Source organism: Clytia hemisphaerica, unplaced genomic scaffold, assembly GCF_902728285.1.
Source record: "Clytia hemisphaerica strain Z4C2 unplaced genomic scaffold, Clytia hemisphaerica genome assembly, whole genome shotgun sequence".
Taxonomy (NCBI): domain Eukaryota; kingdom Metazoa; phylum Cnidaria; class Hydrozoa; order Leptothecata; family Clytiidae; genus Clytia; species Clytia hemisphaerica.
In genome coordinates, this window is record NW_027103900.1 from 117,137 (window position 1) to 138,305 (window position 21,169).

The following is a 21,169-nucleotide window of genomic DNA, read 5'->3' on the forward strand; positions in this document are numbered from 1 at the left end:
ATCTATAGCGAGTAAATAAAAGCCACTCTCGATTCCCACTGAATCCTTGGCTTTATTTAGTTACTCTGATTCTGATTGACACGCTGAAGTCGTCAGAGAATATTATCTGGCACTATCGCAACATTAAACATAAAAAGCCGTTAGATAAGCAGGGGCGGAGGAACTATCACTGTGGGAGAAGAAATCAAGGGGCGTTCTCTTGGGGGTATTAGATGTCCAACTTCCTTCCCTCCCAGCGTACCCGGGGGGGGGGGGGTACTTAGGCAAATGGAGGGTATGGTATGTGCCGCCCTTAAGGGTACCTTTTTTGGACTTCCAAAGTCCCGCTAAGGGTCGGAAAAATCAGAAAATCAAATTTCAGTCCCACTAAGGGTCGAAAAATTGGAAAATTTCAACTTTTTACCCCCTGAAAGATCGAAATTTGGTCAAAATTGGTCAAATTTGTCCCGCTAAGGGTCGCGAAATTCCCAAAATTTTTCTTTGTTTTCTCCTTTTTAGTCCCGGTAAGGGTCCAAAGTTCGAAAGTCGGGCGGCACCCCCCGTCAGCTCGCAACCCTAGTACCCCCCCCCCGGGCCAGCGTATTATCATATTATATCACTATCAGCTTTTTTAATCTAAATGATTATAGATAATATTCTCTGACGGCTCTGCCGGCGTCAATCAGAGAATCAGTAACGTAAAATAAGCCTGAAATACACGGGAACTTAAAGTCCAAGAATGGTCTAATAGGGCTCAAAATTTAGCGTGGAATTCTAAAATCCTCCCGAATATTCGAATGAATTTATCAATTTGCCCAAACTTTAAATTGCTGAAAACGAGGAATTAACCAAATATATTTCCCATTATCCCAATATATTTTGAGATTTGACCGAGGTTATTGTGTAGTATCTTGTGATCATGAAACCATTCTTTAGACAAAACTTGCTATCTTAAATTACCTTTATTTTAAAATTCTTGACGCAGTCTTTCAAAATTCCATATTGTTAACCGGTTACTTTTGCGAAGGCCTACACTGGCCAGAGTTGCCCGTCGTTAGGAAAATTTATTGTGACGTCACTTTTTCAAAGGAAATTATTTCTCTCCTTTTTTATTTCTGACGTCAGGAATTAAAAAAACAATTTTTCGGGCTGTACTGCCCTCACTAACCGGTCATTATTGTACTAATGTAAACCTTCCAGATGTTGAAAAATTTCCCGACCTTTAGTTAGAACTTTAGCGTGTCGGATGAAAATTTCACCATCTGGGGTGCGTGCCAGATAACCACCGCCCACTTACTGAGGCGTACGGCGCCCGCCCGGCCTACTTTCGTCTTTGATCGAAATGCACCACTATTCAAGATTGGTACCATTTTTCTTTCTTTGTCATGACGTAGCGTTACATCATGTTATCGAAGTCTCTTTTCGAAAGTGGAAGGACAAAGACCTTGTGATTGGGCGAGTGGTAGGTTACATCAACATTACTTCATTTTTATATTGATCTCTACATTACTTAATCTTATCCATTTTACCTGACTGCCTGTTCGTCAATTTGTTCATCTTTTCTACACAATTTTTGTTCAGTCAAGTCAAACGTTTGTTTTTTGCAACATGTCTGAATTTCCATACTCACTTAAATCAAATGACACTTGAGGTAACAAGCAAGGAAAAGCAAAGGCAGAGGCTTCTTTTGTCTTTTTCTGTCCATTACTACAAATTACTTCATTACTCAAAATGAACCTGAGACGTTTGATGGTGAAACCGGTGGTGCGGTTAAAAATTAAACTTTTTCATGGTAATCCAATAAATTTTGCTGTTTGCTTGTGTTTGAGACCCCTGCCCCCCTGTGGCTGTGGGGCGCCTGTAATGTAGCTATATTTCCAGACGGTGTCAATCGAACAACTTCGAACAAAAATCGCAATCGAACCAATCGAACGTAATCGAACGTGATCGAATGATTGCGATTTGATTGTCGAACGTAATCGAATCTCAATCGAACGGCTGATTCCTGGGTAATATTCGATTAATTGTGTTCGATTGCGTTTGAGTAAGGTTAGATTGGTTCGATTGATAGTTGAACTATGTTCGATTGATAGTTGAACTATGTTCGATTGTCATTTGCATTCAGATCGTGTTAAAAAAGAATGACAAAATGAAAATTCACAAAAAACCTCAGTTTTGAGAAAATTGACATACATTAACGAAAAATGGGTTTGATCTTGTAAAGTTTTAGGAGAGGGTTCTTTACCCTTTCACTAAGCTGCCTGAACCAAAACTTTTTCCAAAATGTGAATTATTAGGGCTAAAAATGACTCTTTTGTATGTTTATGGAAAGTTAGCCTCATTCTTACACAAAAGCGACTATCACCAAAAGATCTATGAATTTAAGCTGAAGATGCCCCATAGTATTGCCCAGTATAATTATGTGAAACAATTTCTGACCAAAAGTGTGAAATATTGTGGTGTCTTTGAAGTAAACTTAAAAATAGTTACAAAACTATCTTAACTGATAAAAACTAAAATAGTTGTGAAAATATTATGTAAAATATGTTTCTTGAAAGGTTATGAGGTAAGATATCGATAAACTCGAATTGAAACAAAAAACGTGAAAAAAATTGTGGTTAAAATCCACTTTAAGGGTAAATTACCCTACTTTTTTAAACTAAGCCACATCACTTCACATATCAATCACAATAACATAAACTTAGTAGAGGGATACTAAGAAGCTGTACAAAACACATCATTGTAATTTCATAGCAAGCTAGTAGTTGTTTTGGGATTTTATGCGGCTTCATGTACGACCCTTCTATTCAGACCTGTCAAATTATTAGCCACACTTGTGCACATTTAATTTGAGAAACAAAATTCTCAAGAACTGAGAAGAATAGAATAAAAGCTATCTGTTGATATATTATAACACAGTTGTTGTGTAGAATATGGGTTAAAATGTGGCTAAAGTACTCGAACTTTCTATTATCTAAAATTATCCAAAATTAGTAAAAAATCTCTAAAAATATAACATAAATAAGATGACGCTATGATTTACTACTAAAACAAGTTCAAAAGATGAGAAAATTGTCATATAAAGTATTTTTAAATCTTCCACAATTAAACAAACTCAATTGAAAAGTCTTGATAGTCATTTTGAGGGAAAAAATGTGGCTAAATTTTTGCCAAAGACCTCAATGATTAAACAGCGACATCCTGAAATAAAAACAAAAAAATTATCAGAAATGATTAGGAATAGAAATTGTCTTTTTAAAATGATTTTAAAAAATCATATCACTAGAATAAAAATAAAGTGAAAAAGTGTGGCTAAAGCTGAAAATTCTGAAAATTCTACAATTCTACTCAATACTTTTTGCTGAGAAAATTAAATTGTCAAACCTGAATGGTAATTACAGAATTATGTTAGTGAGAATATACTCTCCTATGAATAAATAACTATATGTGAATCAAAGTAGCCACTTAAATTCACAAAATGGAATAAGAATTTACTTCCTCAAATCCTTTGACAAACATAAAACAAAAGTTTCTAAAAGTACAGTCAGCATAGTAATGTTTCCAATTCTAAACTAATAGATGCCTTCAAACCTGCTTGTAAGAATATTCAATTTTAGCCACACTTAATCACTTTTATTAAAATAAATTGTGTGCATTGCTGCAAAAATGTTATGTGATTCTTATTTGATTTTAATTGAACCTTTAAGCTGGTAAGATTCTGGGAGAAATTGTGGTTTTTATTGAAAAACATCATTTTTTGATGAAAAACCACACATTTTCACTAAGGTTTATAGGTAGAGAGAATATATTTGCAGTCACGTTAAAGTAGCCACCTACATTCACAAAATATGATAAGAATTTACTTTCTCACAATCCCTTGACAAACCAAGGTTTAAAGTCAGGATAATAATGTTTCCAATTTTAAAGAAATGTAGCTTGTAAAAATATGTTAAATTAGCCACATATAATCACTTTTAACACCATAAATACAGTTGATTTAATATGTAAAAAAATGTTAGATCCTATATGTGCAAAAATTAACTTTTAGCTCTGGCAGGATTCTGGGAAAGATAGTGGTTTTTTTTAAAAACACCTGTTTATCATAGAAAACCACATTTTATCACTTTCTTTCAAGAGATGTGAGAAGATTTATCGCATAAAATTTGAGTAGCCATTGAACTTCACTAAATCCATAGAAAAATTAATTTCAACTGCTCTGATGGTTGATAAATTTAATTTTTTAAACTTAATGTAATACTCAATAAGCAAATATTTACTTACCAAAGACAATGTCTTTAAAGCCACAAAATTTCACATTTTGGGTTAAATTTTGATCAAATATTATAGTTCTATATCTGAAATGACTATTACCCAATAATTCCCGCTTAATTTCACATTATCCTTTAAGTAAAACATGCTTTTTGTCAAAGGATATTGTTTTTCAAAAATAAACCACAAAATACTCACCAATTTAATGACTTGAGCCACATTTCTTCACAGATATGGTTTCTTCAGTCCTTTACCAGGGTATCCCCGAAATCTTGACTTGCTTCCTTCATCCGTAAAGAAGTTATAGGGCTTTCAAGTGAGCTTTGCATGGTTAGCCGCAGTGAAAATTAGCCGCATTTTTTCACACAGTTCAAACGCTTTTTAAACGCCGCTCAATTACACTACAGACTTCGTTCTTTTCGGAACAAAAAATTTAGTATATTCCTCTTTTGGGATTTTTTTCTTTTTTTGATAGCCACAATTTATCACAAATCATAGCTGTTTGAAATTTATCAACAAAAAACACCAAAAATGTCATTCTTTTTTGAACACGATCTTCAAATAATCTTCGATTTTGTTCGATTAGAATTGTGATTGATGAGTTTGTAGGGCTTTTTAGTGGGCAGCCGGCCGAGTGCTTAAGTACCGTACCATTAAAGCGAATAAAATCTAATATAATTGAATCAATGGAACGTAGTCGAATACAATCGAAGCAATCGAACAGCAAATCCTGGGTAATATTCGATTGCGATTCGATTGCGTTTGACAATCGAATTACAATTATTCGATTGCGTTCGATTGATTCGGCGTTCGATTTGTTCGATTGACACCGTCTGGATATTTATTAGTTAGTCCTATCCTATGTCTCCAGTACCAGTGTCCAGGGGGCTGGGCGGTGTCAAAGTTCAGTCAGGACCTCTTTGGTCTTTTTTAACATTAGTTCGGATAGAATTAAAACATACCTGATCAACACAACCAAACCTTCTGTCTTGCGTTTACTCTTTCCTTCCCAACAACTTTCGTTTTTGCTTATGTAGGTTTTAAAATCAGTGTAGCTGGAACCTCGATATTCCAGGATTAGAAAAAGCTATACCTGTTATCTTTTTTCTTTACAAAATCAACAAGCCATCAACATCGATAAATTACACACATTTGCTCAGAAACTTTTAAAATCATCTGCCATTATGACTTTCTTGAAGCCGTTCCGAAATGAACCAATCGGGTTATGTATCGGAATTCCTATGGGAGTTCTTTTCCGAAATTTGTAAAATAGCTATGTCGGCCAAAAAACTTTTCCCGGGGGTTTGAGGAAAAACATAACTGATATCATTTGTTTTTTATTTAACCATATATTTAAATTTGGGCTCACAAATACTTAAATGAATAAGTTAATAATATTCAATATACTATTTGTATCTCTTAGAAAATAAACACTTACAGAACGACATTGTTTATCATTTGGAATACCCCCGTATTTGAACCATTCTATTGTGGGCGCAAAATAGGGCGGAAAATAAGTAGCACCCTCAGTGCAAGATTGCCGCCTCATCTTTATTCGCCCGCGCGAGAATGCGAGCTAATCATATTTTTCTCGCGCGCTCGAGGGGAAAAGGAAAGTGATCGATATTCTTTGAAGGAAAAACGTCAGAAACAAACCCAAAGACCAAAAGATGTATTTTGTTGTTGAGAATCGATCCTGTGAAGATGAAATAATTTTTGCTTTGCGTTTTTTTCGGAACGCTGAAAAACTCTAATTTCGATCTTCCTTTACGGTAAAGAGGTTGCGAGATTTGGGTTAGCGAGGCAAAAATTGCTAAAAAGCTGGTAAAATCGTAATCCTCAAAAATTGAAGTTCCAGCCTCACTGAAAATCCACAAGTAATGAACCACTTGTAGCTTTATCTGAATAAATCTGGTTGAAAACCTTTTGTCAGGTTTCATTCCGTTTGTTTTTTATCCACGTGAACCGGTTTCCCCGATTTCCCGATAATTAAAAATTGGAACTTTCCCGTGGGCGTGATTGGGCGTACCGCCATCGCGAAATATTTTTCGTGAAAATTTACCGTATTCTAACGCTAATATAATCTAGATAGGAAACAAATATTAAATTTGATCTTTTTTTTCTCGTATTTCTAAATTTCAAGATAAAAAGAACTATCTACGAATTATTAATATTAACGGGCGTTGAATCGGCATTGACATATTTAATGATGTCATAATCAATGCCATGCATATTTTGTCAGCGCCGTGCATATTTTGTCAACATCCTTTTCATTGGATAAATACCACTAAAATATACAAGATAAGTAAACATAAATTTATCGCCCGCGAGCATGGCTTAGCTAAGCACACCTCTCTTATTCATTATCTAAGAATTTGAAGCAGGCAAAGATTACCGCGCGGTTGATAGCGGACGAAGGTTTTTTTGAAGATATTTTCAGTTATAATCCAAGGTAGAACAAACTAAACATAGAAAGGGAGTATTTTTTAGTGCTCTATACTATGATCGGTATTTTTTTTGAATTCTATGTTTAGATTTTTCTACCCAGCCCCATTGCTATGTACGCGCGCCCTGTTGCTAAGACCTTTGCTTGAAATCGAAAGCGAAACCAAGATTATTTAGCGCACACTGTTGTTTGCGTAATATCGATAAAGTGAAATGAGGTCCTGACTGAAGTTAAATACCAAAAATTGAACACAATCAAATAAACGCCATTTTATTGTCAAACGCAATCAAATAATTGCCATTCAATAGATGGTTTGGCAAAGTCTTTTGAATAACACTACTCCATATATTTACTTTCTCTGAGAAGCCTCAGCCAATAAAAACATGATAAATTTTATCTTGTCTCTTCGTAAAATGCTGTGGAGTAATTACCCTGAGATTGGGTAACTTGCATCAGTGGAGGCTAACATGCATAGCCCTCAAATGAATAACCTGGCTGGTCATTAAAATACAAAGTTAAATCAAAACAAAAATGGTAGAGTAGAGCTGCAAGCGGAGCTGCGTAGTTGTATTTTAATGACCAGCCAGGTCATTCATTTGAGGACTATGCATGTTAGCCTCCACTGATGCAAGTTATCCAATCTCACGGTATTCAAAAGACTGTTGAATTTGCCAAAACAACTACTCTCGGGTACCTAATAGCCGTCCCACCGCTAATTAATCTTTCGAAAACTTTCCACCCAGGACATTCTTATTCCAACCCCCCGCTTATTAATTTTGGGAAAATGTTTTTGAAAGTTAACTCTTTGTCCTAATTCTGCTGTATTAGCCTCCTTTTCAAAAATTTTCCACCTGGGACATTTTTATTCCAACCCCCCCCCCCCCGCTTATTAAGTTTTGAGATTTTTTCCAACGTCACCCCCTGGCTATTAGGTACCCGGGAGTATAGTCAAACAGCTGGTTTTGGACTGGTTTTTTGCCGAAAAGGCGATTTTATCAAAAATTTTGTGGTGGGTTTAATTTTGCGACAGAAATCTCATGCGTTTTTGTGAGTTTTGATTTCGCTAAAATGGCAAATTTAATTTTGCGAAAGTTAATCTGACTAAGGGGCATCTGTATCCTTAGACTTTTAGTGCTCCTTGTAGGGGCACTGGTAGAGTTTGGAGCTTTGTTATAAGGTCTGTAAATTGCATGCTATTATTTGTGAATGACAGCATTACGCCGTGTCTCGTAGACACAATTGGTTAGGCATTGGGTTTGTAAACCAATGTTGCTTGCATTTGGTGGTTCAAGCGAAGGTAGCGAGACCTATTTCATCACAGGTACGGGCAGATTACAGAAAAATACTTAGAAAACAGTTAAACACTTTCGAGAAAGAAAATCAAGAAAGAGGATAGGAAAGTATAAAATACAGGGAAAATAAGAGGAGACGATGCATCTTGGAGTATATCGTTTGCCGATCGTCTGGCCCTCTGTGGCTAAACAGTTGGCTTTTAAGAGCTTTGCTTGCAACATGAAACAAAGCAATTTACAGAGTTTATCTTCTTTATAAATCTCCCAGTCAAGGCGACCCTGCTGGTGCACAGAACTTACCAACACACCAAACGTGAAAATTTGATTGTCAAATAGAAAACTTTTTCCAACAGACAATCCAAACACTGGACAGGTTGTGATAGACCTTTTGCTATGACGCAAACAGTAGAATTAGACTCCTATATCAGGATTGGAAACTAGGCTAGTTTCACCTCTATTATCTTTCCAATTGTAACAATACAATGCTGACAAAGTGACATGGCACATTGTCAAGTAATCCCTGTGAGTGTGAGAAGTTTATATGGAAATCTGCAACAAAAATGATCTCTTTTACTGATTGCTTTGCGGTGCTCCTTTGCGGACTGTTTATTTGATTTCCACCAATTCTTTTCGACACTTGTGTTCTTTCAGTGTCTTCCTCAACGGGCCTGTTAAATCTCACCCTTCATAACACCTTTTTTATTTGTTTCAATCCTTGATCCTAAGGCGATCCTAATCTTCAATTATCTGAACAAAGCAGAAATTTGATGCAAGAGTTGGATTGTCAACAAAGTGCCGTAAAAAATCATTGAATAAAAGAACTTAAAGTCTTAAAAAAAATTTTTCATTTTGAATAATTGATGCAAAGAAGTGATACATACAAAGATTGTGTTTTTCCATTTTCTTTTCTATGAAATAAAGGGGTTTAAAATTTGTTTCTACGTTTGGAATTTTGCACAAACCACTGTAACTATGGGCAAGCACTTCGTTGGTAAGATTATTGCTTGAAATCGAAACTGAAACCACTAAAAACGAAAGTAAAATCAGCCTGCACTTCAGCCCATAATCTTGATGTAAAGTTTTAGTCAAAACTGGTAAATGTCTTGTTTAATTGGATAATTAAAAACTTGAGTACTAAATAATGATGAGAAAAAGATAAGTACACACACTTGATAATTATGCATTAAAATGTATCATTCTTTTCGTGCTGGAGTTTTTAAACTGTATCATGAAATCATGTCTAGAGTAAAAAGTCTATCCAGACCAGTGTGGCTTGTGGCAGGCTAAAATACTTGGTCTTACACCTGGATGCAATGGCACGCTTAATACAGTGTAGCTCTAAAAGAGCATCTAGTAACATGAAAACAGAATAATTATTCTTCGATGGGAATCAAAGCTATAAAGTGCACTTACAAACATCAATCAATTTTCAGATGTATGTAATAAAATTACTAATGGCACTGTCATCTTTTGACAATCAAACAAAAAGATTTTCTGTCAAGAACCTGGTAAACATTCAAATAACTTCCATTTTGTGATTTACCGCATCTTTGCTACAATTTTGAAGAAAAGAAATTTGATCATTTTTCTCAAGCAAAGAGTACATGAAGCAATTGTAGCTTTATTGTAGTGGCGAGGATCATCAATGGATAGTATTGGATTATCATCATCCCTTTATTTTCATTTTTGGAAGTTTTACAAAAAACTGGAATGATAGAAATTCTATTCACATACTGAATTTGAAAGATCTTTTACAGTATAGGACATTTTTTGCAAACTTTAAAAACTGATTTTTGTTCTGCTTTTGCGGGACTTAACAGCTTATGAAATGCTTGTATGCAAATGTTCAAATATGTGTTTCCCCTAAATTATGTTTGAACAGTTAGAGCTACACTGTCATAATCACGCCCTGGTTGAGATTACTTGTACAGAATGATTAGGATTTAGGTTTTTTCAAATCCCGAGCATGCATGGTCAAACAGGCTCAAGTTTTTTAAACAGCATCACTAAAACATTTGATTTATCTCATTTAGGTTCTTAACAAACCAGATAGTTTTGATACACATGGACTTTGATAAAGAAACCTTTCAGGAATTTTGAATCGAATGTTCACAATTAATTTTTTTAGGATGTGCTGCATATTGAAGATGGAAAACTCAGACAAACCTTTTCAATGTCCCAAATGTGAACTGGTTAGTAAATCTTGTACAATTTGATATGAAATGTTTTATATAAAACTTTAATTGTGTTTAAGCCTTAGTTTTATATCATGTTTGTCTTTAATTTAAAATCTCAGAAAGAGATTGATTATCATTATCATCATCATCAAAGAATTTTGTTATTTTTAGTGTTTTGCTAATAGCGATCGCCTGGCTGTCCACTTGCTGGTTCATTTGAAACAACCGCTAAAACAAAGACTGAGAGTCAAAATCCCTGGGTCTGCTAGTGAAAATGTTGATGGTAAAACATTATTGTAATCAGTTTAATTTTTTTTAACTTTGAGATTTACCCAATAGAATGATTGATTGCAGTAATTTTAAATTTGCAAGTTACAAGATTTCAAGACAAGCTGAAAATGTTGTTAGTTATGTTTTTTTTAAACATCTTTTTAGACCAGACACCAACCCCCTCCAGCTTTCTTAAAACTGCTGATGTGAATGGATCACCTCTCTTTCAGGATCTAAATCCATTTGATAGGGTAAGTTGTAGCTAGTAAGAATTCATTTAAGAAAGAATTTTCTGGTAGCACTTTCTGTACTTGTTATACAAAATAAACTCCACTGGCTTGAGTAGAAATCTGAGTAGTTTAGAATAACTTATTCTACCATAAAACTACGTTTTGGTTGCTTAAAAGTGTTTTAAAAATTTATAATTAAAAAAAAATTTGAATTTGCAGGACTTCAAACTGGCATCAAACAGTCGACAAACTTCAGTAGTAGAACAACATCCTGAAGTAGGTTCCACCACTGGTGCAAGCAAACATCAAATATCAATTTTAGAGGTAAGGTATATGAGACTTTTCATTCAGATACCCTTTTAGCTCTTCAAAATGCATTTTAGAGTATTTATTACCTTAAGGGAAGGAATTTACTGGGAATTTAACTTGGCGGATGGCAGAAAAAGTTTTTTTAGAGGGAATTTTATTTGGCAGATGGCCTGAAAAATTAAATTTGGCGGGAATTTAATCCTGCAAATGCATGACATTTCTGATTTATAAATTTATTCATTTTTAATATTATAGTATTTATCTTATCTGAATATATTCAGATTTTTTTTTAAATTATGATATTTGTTATTCTAGACACCTCAAGTGGAACTTGAAGATGCTGGCTTTCCGAAGCTTTTCTCACAACCCTCAGTTGTATCTCAGGTACTAAGAATTATAAACTTTCCAATTACTCTGGTAAAACTCCTTTTTTCACACTATTCAGTATGGGGCTCTTCCAGAAAATGTGTGTACATGGGAGGTGGAGGATAATAGTCTCTGGGGGAGGGGGTAGTGAAAAATCTACAAAATTTGCCTTGTCCCCCTCCGGAGGGTAACCTTTGCCTATTTAGGGGTAATTTTGAGTGTCCGGGGGTCAACTAATGCTTGTCTGGGGGTTAGACCCGCTGTCCAGGGGTTCAAAAGTCACAATTTTTGGGGGTAACTTTCCAAACAATGTTATATCCTCCACCATTGCATATTCAAATTTTTTTCTGGAAAAGCCCATTTTACCAAACTTGAACATCAAAGTTTTAAGATTCCCTTTGAAATAATTCTCGCTGAAAGTAATGTAAAAATCTTTTTTTTGTGATGTCGAAAGTGAATTTTATGATTATTTTGCTTGATTAGTACCAGCTTTTTTGCATATCAGGTTACGGCCAAATTACTAGGATTCAAGCAATTAGGAACGCCCAAACCATCCTGACTAAATTAAATTGGATGCTTATTCATATTTGTAGGAATCTGGTAAACCAGTGTCTGTGATCACATCAAGCATTGACGACACCTCCTCATCAGCCTCCTCCTCATCATCAGCCAAACATGTGTCCAACAACGAACAAAACTCAACTGCATTCTTACAAAGTATTTTGAACCAACTGAAAGCACAAGCTAAACAAGAACAAGAAGAAAAAGAAGCTCAAGAAAGAGAAATACTTCAACTACAAAGGGAACAACAAGCACACTCCAAGATGGAAAGTGAATTAGAATGTGCTGAGTCATCAGATTCGCAACAATCGAATAAGGAATCAGTGGCTCAAGAACAGCTGAGAGAACAACTTAATTCACTTATCAAATCAGGGCAAATCAAAATTCGTAAGCTTTTTTTGTATATCCTTCGACGCTTACAACGAGCGACATGGTCTCAAATTTTATCACTATACATCAATGTATCTCTCTTTCTTGAACCAGCAATTTCTAGACAGTATAATTTATTCCCAATTGAACATACGAAATAATACTTCATTTTCATCATATATTTTGATTAACTTTTTGATCTTAAATTTTTAGAAATCTCGCCGTCTTCTTCAGTGCAGTCCAAAGTTCAAGCATCTATAATTGGGAATGTTGCGACCATCTCCAAACCTACAGAACAACAACTTTCTGCCGCTTCTACTGTTGTTCAACAACAACAACCCCGAACGATCGCACCAAAGGTACAGTGTCTCGATGTTTTCCATTGAACCTTTTATTTGAAACACGCGGGATGAATTAATAAAATTCTGAATTTTAGCATTATTTCTTCTGAAATTATCGTTCAATCAAAATTATCTCAAAATGGACTTAAGACTGTCAATTTTGAGGAAAAGCTCAGCCAGATCATAGTCATTATAAAAAATCTCGGTCCAGCAATGTATTGTTTTACCTTTTTGTTCAATTTTCTTTTGTTAGAAACAAAAGGCAAGTTGCGATTTGCATACTTTCTGATCACGTTACGAAAATCTCCTATTGGGATTGGTCTATATTCTAATCACATGATCAAAAAGTTAACAAAATAAATTGATTCTGTTACATAAGCTCCATCTTTTGACAATAAACAGCAATAAAAGGAGACAAAAGCCTTCCAGACCAGTGTTTTTATAATGACTATGGTCATATAAGCATGATATTATCTAATATTAATCAGATTATTCACCATTTCTTATTGTTACTATTTTCCGTGCACAGGTTGCAACTTCACAGGAGATTCACCAGGAAATGACCAGCCCTCCACCACCCGTCACACGCTCCATCGCTTCTGTGGGTCCAATGTCGGTCAACAAGGTGACACCGATGTCGGTCATTGAACGATCTATTCTCTCGTCGTCCACCGTTACATCAGATGTAGTCGTTTTGCCAGGAACCAACCTGCAGATTGCCAAACAGGTAGGGAATTCGTCTCATTGCATTACTATCTCGTCAACGAAAACCAATGCCAAAAGTCTCATCATTTTCAGCAGAACCCTTTCTTTCATTTATTAATTTGCGAGTTTTCTTTAACCCTATTCAACCTAGGCTTTTAGGGGCTGTTTTAGGGGGGGGGGCTTTTCCTGTACCACCCCTTAACTTTTGATCTAGTGGGTCTTTTTGGATGAAATTTGGCACACAATATCCTTGTCACGTAAGGTAACTTTTGACAAAAAAATTTTTTGATGACGTCACTCATCATGCCCAAAGTGAGCAAAAACCGAAAATTTCCTTTGTTCTTATAAATAGCTATTGTATTCTAACAAAAGCTTTAGAAAAAAGTTGCCTGAGTTTTTAAAATGCTTATTTTATCCTAAATATTCAAAAAATTACGGTTTAAACGATATATTTGACATTAAAAATCAATTTGTATTGGAAAAGTGTCAATTTTTTTGACACCTTACTGTCAGAAATGTCATCATGGTCAAGGTGTGAAAATTTTTAGGTGTCAAATTTTTTTTTATTTTGAAGCTAAATAAAAGTTAGGAATTTACAGAATATTTCACGGCAAAAGCTCTATTATTTCAGGAGCTATTACCAATAGTCTCACCTCCGAACAGAAAGAGCCCCCCCCCCCCCTAGGCCGAATAGGGTTAAACTAATTTTGCTGTTATGGTTTCAGTTCAGCTTTTATTTTTCCTTTTTCTTAACTATTTCTTTTCTTAAACTCGCGTTTAATAGGATTTCAGACATTATCAGTTAGTCACACTAGGAAATCAAGCTTTTAAAAAAAACAATATCAGTCATCTACAGGATGTATTTGCACAACAAGGATGAGAGCTATCTGAATCAAGTTCAAGATCCCAAGACAATTAATTAAAACTTGGAAAATGAGAAAAAATGACCGATTGCTAACGTGCAGCAGCAAGCTAATCAACCAACCAAATTTTGTCATTTAATTCCGCGCTTCAACTTGTTAGTCCTTGATAACAGCATAAAGAAAAAATAATACCGCCCATGTAAATGGGTCGGTGTTTGAGGTCCGGCAATTTCAGGGAAATAGCCTGTCCGTAGATCTTTCTCTTTGGAAGTTTGTTTTCAAGGTTGACTCGGGTCAGATTTTTTCAACAGTGGCTCAAATTTTAGGTAATTTCTCCTAGTTTTTTTTTAATTTGTTACTTTAAAAAGCACCTGTTTATTTTTTCGTGAATCCCTTTAGAAGTTTTGCGGCGCATTTTTTTGCTTGAAAGTCAAGTAAGCGATATAGCGCTTTCGCAGCATTAATCTTTGATACGCATTTCGGCGAGACGCTAGTGTAACTAATTGATTGTCCGTCATTCTGTTTATAATAGCGAGTTTATGTATTCGAGATAAATCGAGGGGGACGGTATCAAGAAAAGTTGACATGTCTCCAAAATCACCGTCGACTTTGCTCGTCGACGGTAAAAAGACCAAAATACCGTCGTCTATTTTTAGGTGAGCGACATAGAACCGTACATCGACTATCGACTTTGTTTTGTATCATTTCACTTACCGTCGCCCTCGATATCCTCCGATACATAAACTCGATAATGTTGACTCTCCTTCCGTTTCTAGGACAATTTTCATATCAGTCTTTTTGGACCTACCCCGGTGGGGTAGAGGTCCTATAAATTAACCGATGTCCGTCTGTCCGTTCGTTCGTCCGTTCGTCCGTTCGTCCGTCTGTTACCAGCTTTTCTCAGGATTGGCTCATTAGTTTTTTCTGATTTTTGGCACAATGATGCAAAATGGCAATGCCCAAAATATGACGGAGAGAAGGTTTTTTTGGCATTTTCTCGAGATTTTATCATTAGTTTTTTCTGATTTTTTGCTCAAAGATGCGTATTAACAATACCCAAAACATGGCCGAGTCCGATTTTTGAAAACAAATTTTTTCCGGCTTAAAATGCCGGAAATATGCCGGAAATCGCCGTTTTTGCAGATTTTCATTGGCCTTTTTTCTTATAATTGATTGTTTTTTCTATTTCTTTTTTCCCTAAACCCCTCCCCCCTATCAAATATCAATGATGAAATTTAATGCATTTTCGCTAACTGCTATATTTTCTTAATGATTGTTTTCTCCTTATTGCTATCTAAGTTTCATCATCAGGTAGGTCCATTCAGCATATTGCTTGTTCTCGTTTCCAGAAACTGAAGCAAGTGATTCAACAATCACCTGGAAATCAAGCTCTGCTCCAAAGCCTCGTTTCTCCCGCTATCGTCTCTTCGAAACCCACCATGGTTCAAACAGCGCCCATCGCCCATACCACCCAAATGACACCGCCCAGCATGATAATAGGTGGACGCGGTAGTCAACAAGGTAGATAGCTTTACAGTTGCAAAACATTTTTGATAGGTTTTATTTTCTTCCTAGCGCTTTAAGAAATAAAACAATTACAGTCGATTCTCTTTGATTCGAATCTCTACTATTCGAATCTTTCTCTATTTCATGAAAAATTCTTGGTCCCTTGAAGATCGAATTAGAAAGAGTGAGTTGTATCTTAGAAATTAAGAATTTAATTTAGTTAATGTTAATGAAACTTCTAAGGGAATGCTCTAAATAGGTTGTTTGGTTAATACTGTAAAGTTTAAAAATCGTACGAAAATTGAAAAACAAATCGCGTTAAAATTTTGACGAAAGCGGTCAAATAACTTTTACTTTCCACCAACAGGGAAATACAAAGACATCATTTTGAAGGATGAGTACGGTGATGAAATTACAATGAAACGTAAACAAAGAATCAATCAAGAGGATTCCACGCCTGAAGAAAAACGAGGTCGATTTCTTGAACGGAATAGGTGAGTCGATAATTTTTATTTCTGTAGTAGATGTTCGCTCTTTGAAGAATTGATTTTTTTTGACAATGAAGGAACAATAGAACCATTGTTGTTTAATTGGTCACATTGCTCCACTCTAGCCTGCGTGGTGTTATGCTTCCCGGAATCTCAGTGATATACCTTTAATTTTCGCACGGTCAAGTGCGCATCGCATATTCTGCGCGAAAAGATAAGGCGTGTGAAAATTAATGGAATTGACGTTTCAATCATTTCAGTATGATTTTGTTTACTGAAAACTAGGCTACGTCATAATATCTTCCTTCGTTTCGAGCGTAAAACTCCTACTTTTCGGGATATTAGCACTGCTCTTGTTTTGAATATTGAAATTCTTCGGATAAATCGCATGCGCACTGAGGTTTTAATGATACAATAGAGAGCTGCGAAACCTAAGCCAATCAGCTGTGTTTTAAACATTTTTTTATTTGAAATCTCTATTGATAAACATCTTTCGTGAAAGACCTTGAAAGACCAAGAGTAAGGCCTAAAAGCCTGGAGCTGTCTATTGTGTAGACTACTGAAAACGGAATATTACACTGTTCGAGTGTTGTGCTATACATACTAGCTATAACTATAAACCTACTCTAGATATCACGTTTTTTTTGACCTACCCCGGTGGGGTAGAGGTCCTATAAATTAACCGATGTCCGTCTGTCCGTTCCTTCGTTCGTCCGTTCGTCCGTCTGTTACCAGCTTTTCTCAGGATTGGCTCACTAGTTTTTTCTGATTTTTGGCACAATGATGCAAAATGGCAATGCCCAAAATGTGACGGAGCCCGATTTTCGAAAAAACATTTTTTCCGGCCGAAAATGCCGGAAATATGCCGGAAAACCGTTTTTTTTGGCAATTTCTCGAGATTTCATCATTAGTTTTTTCTGATTTTCATTGGACTTTTTCCTATTATTTCTTTGTTTTTTCAAGCAAAATTATTATTGATAACAATGCCAACCATCAAGCATGGTTCAATTCTCAATAAAACTGATTTTTGATGCCGGACTTTCTAAAAATCGCCGGAACAGCCGAATATCGCCGGAAAAACGATTTTTCTTGAATTTCTCGAGCTGTACTTTATATTTTTTCATGAAATTTTGCAGACTGATGAAAAATGGCAATACCTAAAATGTGACGGAGCCTGATTTTTGAAGAAAAAAATTTTCGGCCAAAAATGCCGATAATATGCCGTCAAAATCGGTTTGTTGCCATTTTCTCGAGATTTCATTAATCGTTTTTCCCGATTTTTGCATGAAGATGTGTATCAGCAATGCCCTAAGTGTGGCCGATTTGGATTTTTGAGATTCATGTCATGCCGGAAGTGTGCCGGAAATCGCCGTTTTTGCAGATTTGAATTGGGCTTTTTCCATATTTCTTTGTTTTTTCACTTAAAAAAATTATTGATAACAATGACACCATCAAGCATGATTCAATTGTCAACAAAACCTTTGCAAATTTGCAACCGGAACTTTCTATTTCTTTTTTCCCTAAACCCTCCCCCCATCAAATATCAATGATGAAATTTAATGCATTTTCGCTAACTGTTATATTTTCTTAATGATTGTTTTTCTCCTTATTACTATCTAAGTTTCATCATCAGGTAGGTCCATTCAGCATATTGCTTGTTTACTACGCAGTAACGTCTATCCCACTTTTCAACCCTGTTTGAATCACTGACCTTTATATACCCTGGACAAAGCTTGTAAATGCATCGAGAGCGCTAGGTCTACTTTTCCTCAAATTCTTTTGGTGATGTAGTGGCGTTAGACGTTAATTTTTAGCATTGCAATGGCTTCTCCTTGGCTACCAATTCTAAAAAAACTCCAATCAAAGATGGCAGATATTGCTTGGTCCAGGGTTATATAAAGGTCAGTGGTTTGAATGCTGGGAGCCCAGTTTTCGGCCTCTAAACATTCGACTATTTGACGTCACTTCTTTTAAAGATAATATCAAATCTCGGTTTTTTGTCAGGCCTAGGGTACATAGATTTTTCGACTTTGGCTGAGGTTACGTGGCTCAAGGAAAATTCGCCATTATTGTAGCAGCCTTTCGAATTTGTAAAGGCAACTTTTTACGCTAATCCATCGCTGCTTTCATAATACTGGACATTGCGTAGCTGGAAAAAACCCCCATTGTTAAATTCTTTGTGAAGTATGAATTGGACACAACAATGACTATATTGTTATATATTATTTTCAGAGCGGCTGCATCTCGGTGTCGGCAGAAGCGAAAGATATGGGTTGATCAATTGGAGAAGAGGTCGGATGAACTCGTACAAACTAACACTCAATTGATGGTTAGTTGATTATCTAAACCTTCTACTTGTAGTAGTAGACCTGAAATGTGTTTATCTGTTGTTATCTGTACTTTGACCTATCCACCCTTTCGATTGACAAGAGGCTTTAAACAAAGAAAAAATACTAGGATTACCCATATCCAACCATATTTTCATAGAAATTATTGATCGAAAATTTGAATCAAGCATACGTTGAAGCTTATTACAAATCTTTGCTTTTACATTAGACGGAGATTCAGTCGTTGCGCAGTGAAGTGGCACAGCTGAAAGCATTATTGTTAGCGCACAAAGATTGTCCGGTTACCCAGCAACAGAAAGCTCTCGTTAACCAGATTGCAAACGCAGGTATCTACTTATTGTGTGTACCCTTTCTGTATCAATGTGTGTTTTAAAACAGGACAAGTTTTAAATTCATCGATGATTATTATCTTGATTTATTTGCACAGAAGTACTCTTTGACAGAGTTGTAAACTGCACAATTCTGATGGAAATTTAAAATTCAGAATTCGTTCTCATAATAACCACTATAGATGACTTTAAATCTAAAAAGTTAATTTTAACCTAACTCAAGAAAATAAAGGTCTGAAGAGTCAAATATAATATAAACTTTTCCCATGCTTTTTCATAGGTACGTACGTGACAGTATCGGATGGTCAGCTCATTGCTATTCACCAGCTCCCACCAAGTGCTATTCGCGAGGCCTCCGATGAAGAGGTCGCTTCAAGCGCGCTAACAGATATGGCCGCCCGTGCGACTATCGAACTCGGCAAGAAAGCTGTTTCAGGTGTGGTGACTGTTCAAGCAAACGACACAGTTGAGACAAAGATGTCGTAAAAACTCTGTCACTTTGAGAAGAGGTTTGGATCGAGTTAAAGAGATTTCCTCACATTTCGAGTCGAGAAAACATTGATAAACACTTGTGGTACTCAATAGACCTTTTCATAAATTACGTCACGAACATCACTTGCCTCGTATTCAAACAACTACCATGTTTATTATGTCCCTTGAGACATTAAATGATTTTTTATAAATAATTTTAATAAAATTCCCTGGGAGTCAATCACCATGGCAATAATTTCGAAACGATGCAAGTTAGTGACGTAATTTATGAAAAGGTCTTTTGTTGTGATAAAATTAACTGGCAGAGTTTAGATTTTAGAAATACTTTAACATTTAAACATTTAAAAAGTATCTTTTTGGTCCCTGTTAAATGTCAAACCCGGTCCTAGTTTGAATTCTGATAGCGCTCTCAAAAGGTATACATGTTTTTTTTATAAGCATAACGCTTATAAGCATATGAAGGCTCAGATTTGCAGAATTCCTAAGCATAGCATAAGCATATTATGTCAACCTGAAATATTTTCAAGTTGCCATTTCTTATCTGTTTAAAAAGGTTTGGTAGAGGTCAAGCTGGCTACATTCCACTGCTCCCAAAATCTGTACAAATTTTTACGACATTTCTGAAATTTCATTAAAAACTTGGCTCGGGGTGAATCATGAGCATGATTCATAAGCATATAATAAGCATAAACTATGCCTGGATGCTTTGAGAACTAAAGCATACTCGAGCCTGACCAAGGGGCATACACTTGCTTATAAAAAAAAACATGTACGTACGTTCATCAGTAAAATGAAGTAAAGCTGAAATGAAAAAGGGATTCCAGTGGTTGCAGTGGCACATGTAATGTCCCTTTTTATTCGTAGTCTAAACTCTTTTTCTTTTGATCCCTGCTTCTAAAGTATGTTCACGATAAGTGTGCACTCTTTTTTCGTTTCGCTATAACTTTTGAAGGAATTCTTCAATCTTTACAAATTTGGTATCGTTGGAAAGATATTTGTGAGTGGAACTATTTGAAGTAAAAAAGTCTTAAAAAAAATTCTAAAAGCGAAGATGAAAATGAAGAAGAAAAAAATGAAGATCTTGTAGAGTAGTGCTATAACTTTCATTTTCACTGAAGAGATTCTTAGATCTTAGGAGGTCATCACTGTGAAGAAATTTCACTAAAATATTTATTCAATATAAAGTCATGATACAAAGTTAATAAGTGATTGACCCCAAAAAAACAGCAGAAAACAGCGTTTCTAGACGTCAATCAGTTTATAACTTTGTTTGATATCTTTTGACTGAATGATTATTTTTGAGAAATCTTTTCACAGTGATGACGTTCGATAATGAAGGAGTTACTTCAGTGAAAATGATAGTTACAGTACCTTTTCTTCATTTTTTTCTTCTTCATTTTTAGAATCTTTTTACAGATTTTTTTATTCCAAATTGTTCCACTCACAAATATCTTTCCAACGATACCAAATTTATAAAGATTGAGGAACTCTTTCAAAAGTTATAGGTAAATGAAAAAAGAGTGCACACTTATCGTGAATAGACTTTAGAAAGGCTTAAAGGATTTTCCGTCAGTGAATAAAAATTTTCACAGTGAATTTGTGAACTGAATTTTCGAAAAGGCGTCCTTTTATAACGTTAAATTATCAAATGCGTTTTGGACAATTTTTCACGATTTTTAATATGTACATTTTATTCATAGATTTTTTCTATTTATTATTAACAATTTACTTTAGTTGAAAATAGCTGACCTGATTTGTAATTTCAACGGAATTGGCTTCAAAGCAAAGATGAGTATCTTTTTAAAGCCGGAATGAACCGTTCACTGATT

General features: G+C 35.4%; 1 protein-coding gene across 2 annotated transcripts; it reads left to right on the forward strand.

Annotated features, from left to right (window-relative positions):
* The first annotated feature begins 1,379 nt into the window (after nt 1-1,379).
* On the forward strand, nt 1,380-19,372 carry LOC136808783 (cyclic AMP-dependent transcription factor ATF-7-like). Of its 2 annotated transcripts, none has more exons than XM_067065322.1 (14): nt 1,380-1,441; nt 10,115-10,178; nt 10,335-10,446; nt 10,599-10,684; nt 10,883-10,987; nt 11,288-11,356; nt 11,932-12,286; nt 12,482-12,627; nt 13,139-13,336; nt 15,527-15,698; nt 16,051-16,177; nt 18,404-18,500; nt 18,728-18,845; nt 19,129-19,372. In XM_067065322.1, the coding sequence occupies exons 2-14, from the start codon at nt 10,116-10,118 to the stop codon at nt 19,332-19,334; spliced, it is 1,854 nt and encodes a 617-aa protein (XP_066921423.1). In that variant the 5' UTR covers nt 1,380-1,441; nt 10,115; the 3' UTR covers nt 19,335-19,372. The 2 variants fall into 2 exon arrangements, with proteins under 2 accessions (XP_066921423.1, XP_066921424.1); XM_067065323.1 differs by lacking the exon at nt 1,380-1,441 and adding an exon at nt 1,497-1,771.
* The last annotated feature ends 1,797 nt before the right edge of the window (nt 19,373-21,169 follow it).